This window comes from Scyliorhinus canicula, chromosome 4 (genome assembly GCF_902713615.1).
Source record: "Scyliorhinus canicula chromosome 4, sScyCan1.1, whole genome shotgun sequence".
Taxonomy (NCBI): Eukaryota; Metazoa; Chordata; class Chondrichthyes; order Carcharhiniformes; family Scyliorhinidae; genus Scyliorhinus; species Scyliorhinus canicula.
The window spans coordinates 138,777,394-138,792,524 of NC_052149.1; the positions used below are offsets into that span (position 1 = coordinate 138,777,394).

A 15,131-nucleotide genomic window follows, 5' to 3' on the forward strand; every position below is an offset into this window, starting at 1 on the left:
CAGATGTTTAAAAAGGAGGATTTTCAGGGTCATAGGTAAAGAGCTGTTTGAAAGAGCTGGAGCAGGTATGATGGGCTGCATGGCTTTCCTGGTGTTGTATGATGCTATGAAGTTGGTTGAAGCTGGGTACTGTTTCATACAGCCGTCGAGTTACATTTAATGACCAGAATTATAGTCGTCTTGATGGGTTCAAATTGCAAGTCTAATTTCATTACTAGACCTTTGGGATTAAGATTGTCCTTCGGTGATAAATTATGCAGCCTTTTTTGAATAGCAGGCTAATAGCAGATTTGTGGAAGCTGTTCATCTCAATGATGTGCTGCATTCAGTTCTGTAGCTGGCCTGTATCGTGTCCTGGTTGTCATATTAATGTAACTAAATTGACGTGCACCATAATGTTCTTTATTAATTTTTTATCATTGTTTTTCTCAGTGCTGGCAATGCTTTGCAGTGTTGTTTGTATTTGCACAGAATAGACCATAAGACATAGGAGCAGAATTAGGCCATTGACGCATTTAGTCTGCCCTGCCATTCAATCATGCCTGATGTGTTTCTCATCCCCATTCTCCTGCCTTCTCCCCATAACCCCTGATCCCTTTATTAATCAAGAACCTATCTATGTCTGTCTTAAAGACACTCAGTGATTTGGCCTCCACAGCCTTTTGCGGCAAAGAGTTCCACAGATTCATCACCCTCTGGCTGAAGAAATTCCTCCTCAAATCTGTTTTAAAGGATTGTCCCTTCAGTCTGAGGCTGTGCCCAAGGGTTCTAGTTTCTCCTACTACTGAAAACATCCTCTACATCTATCTAGGCCTCTCAATATCCTGTAAGTTTCAATAAGGTCCCCCCATATCCCTCTAAACTCCCAATGAGTACAGACCCAGAGTCCTCAACCACTCCTCATATGACACGGTCTTAATTCCAGGGATCATTCTTGTGAACCTCCTCTGGTCCTTTCCAAGGCCAGCACATCCTTCCTTAGATATGGAGCCCAAAACTACTCCAAATGGGGCCTTGACCAGAGCCTTATACTGCCTCAGATGTACATCCCTGCTCTTGTATTCTAGCCCTCTCGACTTGAATGCTAACATTGCATTCCTAACTGCTGACTAAACCTGCCTGTTAATCTTACGAGAATCTTGAACTAGGGCAGTACTGTGTCACAGTGGTTAGCATTGCTGCCTACGGTGCTGAGGACCCGGGTTCGAATCCCAGCCCTGGGTCACTCCGCGTGGAGTTTGCACATTCTCCCCATGTCTGCGTGGGTTTCACCCCCACAACCCAAAGATGTGCAGGTTAGGTGGATTGGCTCCAGCTTTGACAAAGAGTCATCGGACTCTAAACGTTAGCTCTTTTCTGTCCTTGCAAATGCTGCCAGACCTGCTGAGATTTTCCAGCATTTTCTCTCTCCTTGGCCGCGCTAAATTGCCCTTTATTTGGAAAACATTATTGGCTACTCTAATTTTTAAAAAAAGAGAGAATCTTGAGCTAGGACTCCTAAGTCTCTTTGTGCTTCTGATTTCCTAAGCTTTTTCCCATTTAGAAAATAGTCTATGCCTCCATTCTTCCTACAAAAGTGCATAACCTCACTTTTTTCCACATTGTATTCCATCTGCCACTTTTTTGCCCACTCTTGTCGCCTGTCCAAGTCCTTCTGCAACCCCCCTGCTTCCTCAATACAACCTGTCTCTCTGCATACCTTTGTATAATCTGGAAACATAGCAACAGTGTCGCCAGTTCCATCATCCAAATCATTAAAGTATATTGCGAAAAGTTGTGGTCCCAATACTGACCCCTGAGGCACACCACTAGTCACCGCTGCCTTAAAAATCCTGAAAAAGACTCCTTTATCCCCACTCTCTGCCTTCTCCAAGTCAACCAATCCCCTATCCATGCCAGTATCTTACCTTTAACACCATGGACTCTAAACTTATTTAACAGCCTCCTCTATGACACCTTGTCAAAGGCCTGCTGGAAATCTAAATACATCACTACCCACTGGCTCTCCTTTGTCTAGTTTTCTTGTTACTTCCTCAAAGAATTCCACCATATTTGTCAGATATGACCTCACCTTGACACAGCTGTGATGAATCAGTCCTATTTTATCATGCACTTCCAAGTACTCCGCAATAATGGAGACTCAAATTTTACCAATGACCGAAGTCAGGCTAACTGGCCTATAATTTCCCATCTTCTGCCCCTCTCCCTTCTTTAAAAGGGGTACTACATTCGCCATTTTCCAGTCCTCTGGGATCCTCCCTGCCTCCAGTGATTCCTGAAAGATTACCACCAATGCCTCCACAATCTCCGCTATCTCCTTTAGAATCCTGGGGTGTAGTCCATCTGGTCCAGATGATTTATTCACCTTTGGATCTTTCCGTTTCCCCAGAACCTTCTCATTAGTGATGGCCACTTCACTCCCTGATTCTCTTGGAGTTCTGGTATCCCACTACCTCTTCCACTGTGAAGACTATTGCAAAGTAACTATTCAGTTCCTCTGCCATTACTTTGTTTCTTGTTACTACTTCTCCAGTGGTTCAGTGTCTCTTCTTGCCTTCCTCTTACCTTGTCATGTGGGCCCTACAGGCCTGTACATAACTCTCATCAGGGTCTTTTGTCCGTTGCAAGATTCCTCAATCCTACCCGCACAGATTTCATGCCATCTGATCCTATATCGTTTCTTGCTATCTATTTAATTTAATTCCTTACTAACAATGTAACCCTGCTCCCTCTGCCCATCTGCCTGTCCTTTCGATAGGACGCATTTCCTTAGATCCTAGCCCTGACCCCCTTGCCGCCACGGCTCTGATGTCCACAATATTGTCAATTTCAATGTGTGCAACAAGCTAATTTACCCTGTTTTGTATACTGCGTGCATTTAGCTACAACACCCCAAGTCCTGCATTAGCTGCCCCCCTTCTCATATCTGTCCCCTTTTTTGCCTGGCCTGAACGTAGATTCCTGCCACCTACTAAATGCTTTGTTTTATTACGTGTTCTGGAGATTTTACTAACCTATCCTGTGCTCCAGTCCTTTTAACTAGTTTAAAGGTTTAAAGTCCCCGTCATTCACCTGCACCTCTACCTTCTCCTTTAACTTTGATTTTCTAATTATCCACACAACTGAACCCCACCCCTCACCCACCCCACAATTTAGTTTACAGCCCTATTTGTAGAATGTAACCTTTTTTTCTTATTTTTTAAAACAAATTTAGAATATCCAATTCATTTTTTCCAATTAAGGGGCAATTTTAGCATGTCCAATCCACCGACCCTACACTCTTTGGTTGTGGGGGCGAATCTCACACAAACATAGGGAGAATATGCAAATTCCACATGGACAGTGACCCAGAGCTGGGATCAAACCTGAGACTTCAGTGCCGTGAGATTGCAGTGCTAACCACGGCGCCACTGTGCTGCCCAATAGAATTTAAACTTAAACTGAATGATTGATGCAGGTAGGGCAGTGGATGTTGTGATTGATGCAGGTGGGACAGTGGATGTTGTCTATATGGACTTCAGTAAGGCCTTTGACAAGGTCCCTCATGGCAGACTGGTACAAAAGGTGAAGTCACATGGGATCAGAGGTGAGCTGGCAAGATGGATACAGAACTGGCTAGGTCATAGAAGGCAGAGAGTAGCAATGGAAGGGTGCTTTTCTGATTTGAGGCTGTGACTAGTGATGTTCCGCAGGGATCAGTGCTGGGACCTTTGCTGTTCATAATATATATATAAATGATTTGGAGGAAAATGTAACTGGTCTGATTAGTAAGTTTGCAGACGACACAAAGGTTGGTGGAATTGCGGATAGCGATGAGGGCTGTCAGAGGATACAGCAGGATTTAGATTGGAGACTTGGGCGGAGAGATGGCAGATGGAGTTTAATCCGGACATATGTAAGATAATGCATTTTGGAAGGTCTAATGCAGGTAGGGAATATATAGTGAATGGTAGAACCCTCAAGAGTATTGACAGTCAGAGAGATCTAGGTGTACAGGTCACTGAAAGGGGCAACACAGGAGGAGAAGTTAGTCAAGAAGGCATACGGCATGCTTGCCTTCATTGGCCAGGACATTGAGTATAAAAATTGGCAAGTCATGTTGCAGCTGTATAGAACCTTAGTTAGGCCACACTTGGAGTATAGTGTTCAATTCTGGTCGCCACACTACCAGAAGGATGTGGAGGTTTTAGAGAGGGTGCAGAAGAGATTTACCAGGATGTTGTCTGGTATGGAGGGCATTCGCTAGGAGGAGCGGTTGAATAAACTCGGTTTGTTCTCACGGGAACAATGGAGGTTGAGGGGTGACCTGATAGAGGTGTACAAAATTATGAAGGGCATAGATAGAGTGGATAGTCAGAGGCTTTTCCCCAGGGTAGAGGGGTCAATTATTCGGGGTCTTAGGTTTAAGGTGCGAGGGGCAAGGTTTAGAAGAGATGTACGAGGCAAGTTTTTACACAGTGGGTAGTGGGTGCCTGGAACTCGCTGCTGGAGGAGTTGGTGGAAGCAGGGACGATAGTGACGTTTAAGGGGCATCTTGACAAATACATGAATAGGATGGGAATAGAGGGATACGGACCCCGGAAGTGCAGAAGGTTTTAGTTTAGACGGGCAGCATGGTCGGCACCGGCTTGGAGGGCCGAAGGGCCTGTTCCTGTGCTGTACTTTTCTTTCTGATGTGGAGATGCCGGCGCTGTACTTTTTTTTTGTTCTTTGTTCTATCCCAAGGGTGGCATGAAGACCCAGTGGATGGCACTACTGTCTCCCGGCACTGGGGACCCGGGTTGAATCCCTGCCCGGGTCATTGTCCGTGTGGAGTTTGTGTACTCTCCTTGTATCTGCCTGGGTCTCACCCCCACAGCCCAAAGATATGCAGGGTAGGTGGATTGGCCACATGTCTGAGACCCAGCACAGCAGGATCCGTCTCCGGGCTATCAGGGAGGCAAAAGCCAATACGTTGGCCTCTCTCCTCACCTGGATTATCGAATATTGCCACCTCCGGACTTGGTGCCACCCCCACACCCAGAATCTCGGACATCACATCCGAGAGCTCCTGCCAGAACCCCTCCACATCGCACATGCCCAAAACATGTGGGTGTGATTCGCAGGCCCTCCCGCACACCACACCGTCTCTAAAGTACCCTATCCTCCACCCCTGCAAAGAACCGGCTCATCCTCGCAGTCATCATGTGGGCCCTATGCACCATCTTAAACTGGATGAGGTTTAACCTCACGCACAACGATGTTAAGCCTCTTTCCACGTTCTGACCCACACCTCCCCACCCAACCCCTCCTTCTATTTAAGCTTAACCTCCTCCAATGATGCGCCCTCCCTCTCCATCATCTCACTGTAGATATCCGACACCCTCCCCTCCCTAATGTCATCCTCCGACAGCAGTTTATCCTGCAGTACTGGAGGCGCAGCCTCAAGAAGAATGGCACCTCTCTCCTCACAAAATCCCTCACCTGCAGATACCTGAAACCATTCCCGTTTGGCAACTCGTATGTTTCCTCCAACTCCTCCAGATCTGCAAATTTTCCCCCTATGAACAAGTCTCTAAAGTACCCTATCCCCACCTGCCGCCACCCGCGGACCTGCCAAATCAAACCTGTGATTATCACATATTGGCGCCCACACGACATGCCCTTTAACCCGAAATGCTGCCTGCACTGGCTCCACACCCGCAATGTTAAAGCCACCACTAGACTCGCGGAGTACCGGAGCGGCGGGAATGGAAGGGGCGCCAACAACAGTGGCCTCAGACTCGTACCCCTACATGATGCTGCCTCCATCTGCCCCCACACCGACCCTTCCTCCGCTGCCAATTCCCCACCATTACTATGTTTACCGCCCAATAATAATTAGTCAAACTTACAGACTACACACATTCACCGACAACTGCCGCCCCTTCACAAATCCCATCTGGTTCTCTCCTATCACCTCCGGCACACACTCCCCTATCCGCACGGAAACAACTTTGCATCAGCATTAAGCAACGATATCGGGCGGTACAACCCACTCTGCTCCGGGTCCTCATCTTTCTTCAAAATCAGGGAATTGGACGCCTGTGACAACGTAGGTGGGGGGGGCTCTACCCCTCGCCTCATTGTACATCTTCACAAGCCGAGGCCCCAACTCCACACTGAATGTCTTGTAGAACTCCACTGGGAACCCGTCCGGACCAAGGGCCTTACCTACCTATATCACACCAACCCCGTCCATGACCGCCCTTGACCCAATTGGGGTCCCAATCTCTGCACCGGGTATCAGACGAGGCTGAGGAAAGGATGGGTGGGGCAGGTGTTCTACTCTGGGTTAGACATGAAGGTGAGGAGGGTGACGGTGCTTCTTCATCGACCACTGAGCAGGCAGCACTGCCCCCTTGCCCTCCGTCATCTTTTCTGTGTCGCACCACAAAAAACCTTCTTGCTCCAGTTATACTCTCTTCTTTGTGGCACTCCTCATCTGATGAGCCATACACCAGCCCCACCAGAGGAGTATTACATTCCCTGGGACTCGTGCACCTTTTGCCCCCAAACACCACACAATTTGGGTGGAGAAAGACCGAAAAGATCCACCTCTAGCGGGCGCCACCAAATGTGCGACCACTCATTCCGTGGACACCATTGGGAGTCCCACTTTAGGAACTTAACCAACAAAAGACACATTTGGTTGCTTTGATCACTTTCTGAAATGTCACTCAAATGTACAATTTGTAACAGTGAATGGGAACTTGAACAAGCTGGAATTCTCCATTGATAAGTCACAAAAACTCCATCCCAATCCTTTCAGTCATAGGGATCTGTACTTGGTATCTGGTGTGCAGCTTTACTTGGACATTGTACTCTTGATCGACTGCTTCGGTGTAGAGTTTACTGCCCCTTTTGACTGAATTGTTCATCCCTAAGTTTGACTATTCCACTGCACTCCTAATAATAATAATAATCGCTTATTGTCACAAGTAGGCTTCGATGAAGTTACTGTGAAAACCCCCTAGTCTCCACATTCCGCCGCCTGTTCGGGGAGGCTGGTACGGGAATTGAACCCGCACTGCTGGCATTGTTCTGCATTACAAGTCAGCTGTTTAGCCTTAAACCAGCGCTAAACCAGCCCCTGCTCCTGCCTCCTACTGTTCACCCACCGCAAACTTGAGGTAATTCATCCATCACCACTGTGCTGAGCAATCTGGATTGGCTCCTGGTTAAGCAATGATTTTATTTTAAAATTCTTATTCTTGTTTTCAAATCCCTCGATGGCATGGTCATTCCCTATATTTATAATCTCCTCCATCCTGACAACCTTCTGGGATATCTGCGCCCCTCCAATTCTGGCCTCTTCAGCATTCCCAATTTTAATTGCTCCACCATTGACAACTTTGTCTTCATCTGCCACAAATCTCTAGATGCCTCCCTCACTTCGGCCCTGGATGCCTTTTTCCCCTCGGCCCTGGATGCCTTTTTCCCCTCGGCCCTGGATGCCTTTTTCCCCTCGGCCCTGGATGCCTTTTTCCCCTCGGCCCTGGATGCCTTTTTCCCCTCGGCCCTGGATGCCTTTTTCCCCTCGGCCCTGGATGCCTTTTTCCCCTCGGCCCTGGATGCCTTTTTCCCCTCGGCCCTGGATGCCTTTTTCCCCTCGGCCCTGGATGCCTTTTTCCCCTCGGCCCTGGATGCCCCCCTCCCTTCGGCCTTTCTCCTCCCTTGCTTCCTCAAGTGAGTGACTGAGCTGGCAGAAAGGTTTATTAAACCAGCGTTCTGTTTATTTATCTTATACTCTCAACTGAGTCATCAAATAGTTTTAGAATCAATAAAGTTATTTCATGCTGTTTATTTTGATTAATTTTGTCACTTTGCTCTTATTCCCATTTTTTCAAAATATTTTCTGTACGTAAGCGAACAATATAGACTACATGTTGGGTAGTATTGGATTTGATGTTAACTTGATTTGCCTATTTTTTTCTGCCACCAAAATTTAAAAAAAAATAAAAATAGAAAATGCTGGATAAACTCATCAAGTCTGGCAGCATCTGTAGAGAGAGCAGCAGAGTTAATATTTTGAGTCCATGTGATCCTTCCACAGAACTGAACAGAGGTAGAAATATAATGAATGTTATAGTTGGAGAGGAGGGTGGAGAAGATGGAGCAGAACAGAAGGCCAGGGATAGGTTGGAGCAAAGGAGACATTGACAAAGATGTCATGGACATAAAGGGAATGCTCATGGTGCCTTTGAGGACCGAAGAATGCTAATAGTGGCAAAAGGTATGATAGCAGAATGTGTTAATGGGAGAACAAAGGCCAGTGCTCAGTGAAGGCAAAACTGAACAACAAGGGACAGGTTTTTCTTATTTTGCCAGCCTAATCTAATCAACGGACTTCCGCACCCAGCAATTTTGAGTGGGATGGGGCACTGTCACTGGAAAGTGATCAGGATTTCGGTCTGATTTTTGTTTCCCCTTTCCCCGTCACAGCAGGTTCTCGGTCCCAGCTGTGGCTTGGTTAGCTCCAGAAAGCCAGTTAGTCTGCTTTTAAATGTTCCTCAGCTGTGGTTTTTGTTTGTTTTCTGGGTCTGGTCATCGTGCCCTGTAGACACATGACTGCATGTGTTGCCATGGCATCCTTGTGTAAACTAGTTGTTATGTAAAACCTGTCCTCCACATGAAAGAATAAAGCTAATAATCCAGGTGAGGCACCGTGCACAAGAGTGCGGTCACTCAATCTGTTGTTTGCTGTCATGTGTGTGAACTTGTGTCTGTCGAATGTTTCTTGAATCCCACCCCCACCCACCTGCCTCATTTTTGCTTTCCTTTTCAGGGTACAGTATGTCAGACCAAGGGCTGGTTTCTATGTTTATTTCTCTTTATTCTTTCACGGGATATGGTGTCGTTGGCAAAGCCAGCATTTGTTGCCCATTCCTAATTGCCCGGCCATTTCAAAGGGCAGTGAAAAGTCGACCACGTGTAAGCTCGACCAGGGAAGGATGACAGATTTCCTTCTTTAAAGGACATTTGTGAACTCTGTGGCTTTTTTGCAAAACCATTACTGGGACTAGCTTTCAATTCCAGGTGAATTAATTTAATTAAAATTCTACCAGCTAGCATTGTAGGATTTGAACCCAGTCCCCCACAGCATTAGCCTCGGTTTTTGGATTGCTAGTTCAGTGACATTATTACACCGCCACCGTTTTCCTTATTGAAACCTATCGTGACATTCGTAGTGGGAGTACAAGAGTGTAACTAATTCCCTATTTTTCACCTGCAGGTACCGTGTTTGGAAGCAAAGATAAGTTCCACGGCTTAGGAATGTTCATAGACACGTACCCAAATGATGAGAGTGCTGATGTGAGTGCCAGGTGATATCCTGACTTGATCGTCTCATTCCATACCCTGCTTTTTATTCATGTTCACTTAGATTCATAGCAATTATGCAAAAACCTTACAAACCACTGGTTAGAGAGAAAATAGAGATGGTCAAAACAATAAAAGGTTTTGCTGGAGTAAATTAGGAGAAACATTTTCTAGTGAAAGAAGTATCAGTAGCCAGAGGGCACTGATTTATCCTAATTGGCAAAAGAACCAAAGAAGAGGGTTTGTTTTTACACAGCAAGTTTTTACAATCTGGAAAGCGCTGCTTTTAAAGGATGGGGAAGAGGATTTAATAGTCACTTTCAAAAAGGAATTGGATCTATACTTGGAAAGGAGAAACTTGCAGGACTATGGAGAGAAGAGCAGGGGAATGGGACTAATTGGGTAGCCCTATCAAAAATCCAGCACAAGTACGATAGGCCGAACGGCCTCCTGCACTGTATTGTTACATGATTTTATGTATCAGAATGGCCTTGTGCATTTGTATGTCACATAAAAATGATCGCCAAGAGCAGGGATTGAGAGGATGGGGAATATGTTCATAGAGGGGAGCTTTCCGAGTATGAGGGCATTGGAGGAAAAGTTTGGGTTGGCGAGGGGTAATGAATTCAGGTATCTGCAGGTGCGGGACTTCCTTTGTAAGCAGGTGTAAACCTTCCTGCTCCTACCACTAAGGTGGATTCGGGACAGGGTAGTTTCCAGAGGGTGGGTAGGAGAAGGAAGCGTCTCGGACATTTATAAGGAGCTTATGGGGTCGGAGGAGACGCAGGAGCTGAAGCACCAGTGGGAGGAGGAGCTGGGAGGTGAGATAGAGGATGGTCTATGGGCAGATGTGTTGAGTAGAGTCAACACGTCTGCAACATGTGCCAGGGTCAGCCTGATACAATTTAAGGTTGTTCACCGGGCTCACATGACAGTGGCCCAGATCAGCAGATTCTTTAAGGTGGAGGACAGGTGCACAAAATGTGCGGGAGGACTGGCGAACCATGTCCACATGTTTTGGACATGTCCGAAGCTTAGGGGATTTTAGCAGGGGTTTGCGGACGTCATGCCCACAGTGTTAAGAAATACGGTGGCGCCGAGTCCAGAGGTGGCAATTTACGGGGTGTCAGAAGACCCGGGAATCCAGGAGGCGAAAGGGGCAGACGTTCTGGCCTTTGCTTCCCTGGTAGCCCGGAGACGGATACTATTAGCGTGGAGGGACTCAAAGCCCCCGAAGTCGGAGACCTGGCTATCGGACATGACTAGCTTTCTCTGTTTTGAGAAAATCAAGTTCGCCTTGAGAGGGTCACTGTTAGGGTTGACCCGGTGGTGGCAACCATTCGTCGATTTCTTTGCGGGAAATTAATCATCTGCCGACGGTGGTGGTGGGGGGGTAGTTCAGATTAGAGTAGGGGGTCAATAAGGATGGGACCTGTACGAGAGGTAAATGGCTTTTGCACTATATTTATGGTTTCATGTATATTGTTTATTTTGTTCTTGTTACTGTACCAAAAATGCCTCAATAAAATGTTTATTTTTTTAAAATGATTGCCAGAAGGCCGCCGCTTTTCAACAATCATGGTTCTTACCTCCAGTTGCAGCCACCAGTACAAACAGCAGTGAGTTCATTCACCAGTACCTCACCCAGCAGTTAGACACCTCTATTGACCATGTGGAATCCATCAAACCCAGGGATGGAGTGCTGGAATCCAGGGTGGTGCCATTCAGGTGGAAACCACCTGAAGATGTTTGTGAGTCATTTTACTGAACTGTAGGCTGTAGGTGCCAATAGCAAGGCTGGTATTTATTGCCCAATCCTAGTTGGAGAGGATGGTGGTATGCCGCCTTATACTGTCGCACTTGTGATGGTACTCCCTATTTCTGAACCTTGTACTGACATTTTCTGAACTGGATTGTTTTTGAGTGGATTAAGAGTCAGTTATTAGGTACGGAACTGTAGTCGCACATATTAGCACTACAGGGAACCAGCTGGGTTTTGGAGTCACTAATGAGTATTCATAAATTCAGGAAATTTTAACATTTGGAGAATTTTCTGCACAATATCAGTTTAATTAGAGGTGCCATTTTCCCCTTCCATGCTTGGAAGCACGTGACAGTGACCAAGAAAGACTTGACTGGAATACAACTGCTTCATTAATAATGTACCATTAAGGAACATAGAATAGACCCCAGGTTCCGATCTATATCACATCAATGGTCAGAATGGGGGTTTTCCTCCACAAGCACTACTGACTTACCCACTTACCGTGAGATTTTTCCAGCTTCTGGATCTGCATCTGCAGGATCAAGTTCGTGATCACAGCCCACACCACTGAATTCTGCCACTTGGGTAGCATCAAAGAAGTTCCATGAAATTATCAAAGCAAAACTGGGGGAAAGAAATAAAATAAAAGAGCAAAGGAAGTGGGGAGGTGAAATCACATTGCAATCAAAAGGCTGAATTAAGAAGGAATCAGAAACATGATCAAAACATGGACACACGGAATTTTGCTAACTGACTTGGTACACCGAATCTTCTCTCTGGGGAAATTAGATGTATTTAGTTACCTCACTCTGTCATCCCCTCGCAGACTCCAGCTCTAATCTACTCTGAATGGATGTCATTCTCTGATTGATGACAATCTCAGTTACCACTTGTCCTGACTACAATTCTGATCCATTATTGCATCATTCTTTTTGTCTATACATTCTTTGGTTATTTTTTGATGACACTACACAATCTTGTTGCAGATACCCCATGGAGAACCCCTGTTCTACCACTCATCGTCTCAGCTCATCCCCACATCCTTCTGTCCCTTTCTCCCTCCCTCTGTTTATCTCGCTTCCACTTAAATGTAGCTATACAATTTGCCTCAATCACTCCCAATGGTATCGTGTTCTATATTCTAACCACTCTTCGGGTAAAGAAGTTTCTCTTGAATGCCATAATGGATTTGTGACCATCTCGTATTGAGTGCTCTAGTTTAGCACACTCTCATACATCAAAATATTTTCTCTAAATCTACCCTACCAACTCCTGGTAATTTTAAAGACCTCAATCAGGTAACCTCACAGTATTTTCTTGATCCCCAGTCTGTTTGCCAAATCCTGAAGGTGGTGTTTCCCAAACTTATTCACCAAGTGACCACATTTTAATGCCCCAAATGTGATTCTAGAATGGAAATTTGTGAAGGTTTTAACAAATGTGGATTTAGGGTTGCAAAGCATGAAAACAGGAGGCATCACAGCTGTTCGAATTCAGTCAGAGTTTCATGACAGCCAATTCTGGCTTTGAGCTCGTTACCCCACAATTTCATCTTGCAACTCTGCTCAGGCTTGTGACCCACTATTTGGGAAGCCTTGCCTCAAAGACCTTCTTTAAAATTGTGGTAATTGAGGTGCTGATCTCTTTGTAGTGCAATCCAAAGCTGATGATTCTATTGCTCTGCGAGGTTGCATCTTGTCTTCCTCCATCCATAAACTTGAGCTCATCCAAATCTCTGCTGTACACATCCTAACTCGGACCAAGCCCTGTTCATCCATCATCCCTGTGTTTGGTGACTTATGTTGCCTTTTGTCCAGCAGAATCATAAATCACGACAGTGCAGAAGAAGGCCACTTGGCCTATTGAGTCTGCACCAATCCTGCGAAAGAGCACCCTACCTAGGCCCACCCTAATCCAGTAACCCCACCTAACCTTTTGGACACTTACGGGACAATTTAGCATGGCCAATCCACCTCCACAAACACCATTGAACTGTGGGAGGAAACGGGAGGTCCCGGAGCAAACTCACGCAGACATGGGCAGCAAACTTGCCCAAGGTCGGAATCAGGTTCCTGGTGCAGTGATAGCTGTGCTAACCACTGTGCCACCATACCGATATTCTAAAGTTCTCTTCCATATTTCCAAATTCTTCCTGACTCTCCCCACCAGACCTTGCACTACAACCCAATCTCTGTGATGTCCTCCAGCACTACAACACTCCCATTGGTGGCAGTGCCTTCAAATGACTACGCCCAAGGCTTTGAACTTCCATCCTTAAACCTCTCTATCTCTCTCCCCCTCTCCTCATTTAAGAGGCTTCTTAAAACCTACTCGGCACCACCCGAGTGTTAAGCACCTTGGACATTGCCCTCGTGAACCCTTGCCAGAACTCTCTAAGGTCCGGGCATGCCCAGAATATGTGGACATGGTTTGCAGGGCTGCCCTTGCACCTCAAACAACTGTCTTCTACCCCAAAAAACTTGCTCATTCTCGCTGCCGTCATGTGTGCCTGGTGAACCACCTTAAATTGAATTAGACAGCCTGGCACATGATGCAGAGGAATTAACCCTGCCTAGGACCTCTGCTCACAGACCCGCTTCCAACTCCTTACCTAGCTCCTCCTCCCACTTGCCCTTGAGCTCCTCCACCGGGGTTTCCTCCTCCTCCTGCAGTTCCTGGTAGATATCCGACACCCTCCCCCTCCCCCACCCAGGTGCCAGAGACCACCCTGTCCTGTATCTTCAGTGACGGCAGCGTCGGAAAGGCCACTACCTGTTTTTTCAGGAAGGCTCATACTTGCAGATATTTAAAGGCGTTTCCTGGCAGCAGATTAAATTTGTCTTCTAGCTTCCGTCTATGAACAGATCTCCCATCCTTCTGATGTCTGCCAGCTCTGGAACCCACCAGCCATCCTACCCGGGGACAAACCTGTGGTTGTTGCATATCGGGGTCCAGACCGACGCTCCTTCCACTTTCTTGTACCTCCTCCAATGTCCCCAGATCCGCATTGTCGCCACCACCACTGGACTTGTGGATTAACGGGTTGGCAAGAACGGCAAAGGAGCCATTATCAAAACTCCCAGTCTAGTACCTTTACATGATCGCCCACTTCCTAATAATAGCTGTATTGGCCGCCCAGTAGTAGTTGCGAAAGTTCGGCTGCGCCAACCCCCCAGTCTGCACCCTCCCTGCCAGTGATAGCGGGAGCATGCCCCACCTTTTAAAGTCCCCTTCCATTTGCTCCACCAACCGGGTCAGGTTGAGCCTATGCAGGGCATCCCATTTCCTGGCCACCTGTATACCCAGGTTACGAAAACTTTTCTCTACCATCCTGAGTGGCAGCTCTTTCAGTCTCTCCTCCTGCCCTGCGGCCTGGATCACAAACAACTTACTCTTTCCCATGTTCAGTTTGTACACTGAAAAAGTACCAAAATCCCTCCGGATCCGCAGATCCTCCCCCATCCCCTCCACAGGGTCCGAAATGTACAGGAGCAAATCATCCGCGTATAGCGAGACCCGATGTCCCCCCCCCCCGCGGAACCAGTCCCCGCCAGTTCCTCGAGGTCCCAGCGCCATAGCTAGTGGTTGTATAGCTAGGACAAATAGTAACGGGGAGAGGGGACACCCCTGCCTCGTTCCCCGGTGAAGCTCGAAGTACCCCGACCTCAGCCGGTTTGTACATCCGCTTCCTTCAGGCGCCTGGTACAGCAATTTCACCCAGCCAATAAAGCCCTCACCAAACCCGAACCTCCCCAGCGTTTCCCACAGGTACTCCCACTCCACGGCTTTCTCTGCGCCTGTCGGTGTTACTACCTCCGCCTCCCCTCCCTCTGAGGGCATCATAATAAAATTCAAAAGTCTCCGGACATTGGTATTGAGTTGTCTGCCTTTAACAAAGCCAGTCTGGTCTTCCTCTATCACCCCTGGAACTCAATCCTCAATTCTTGTGGCCAGAATCTTAACTCGCATTTTGGCATCCACGTTTAAAAGCGAAATCGGCCTGCATGACCCGTAATGTTCCGGGTCC

General features: G+C 47.0%; 1 protein-coding gene across 1 annotated transcript in view; it reads left to right on the top strand.

Annotated features, from left to right (window-relative positions):
- Positions 1 to 15,131, top strand: part of lman2 (lectin, mannose-binding 2) — an 82,113-nt gene that overhangs the window by 48,084 nt on the left and 18,898 nt on the right. Inside the window, exon 4 of the mRNA XM_038795254.1 lies at positions 9,254 to 9,333. Coding sequence (XP_038651182.1) covers positions 9,254 to 9,333 — 80 coding nt within the window. The remainder of the gene's footprint in view (positions 1 to 9,253; positions 9,334 to 15,131) is intronic.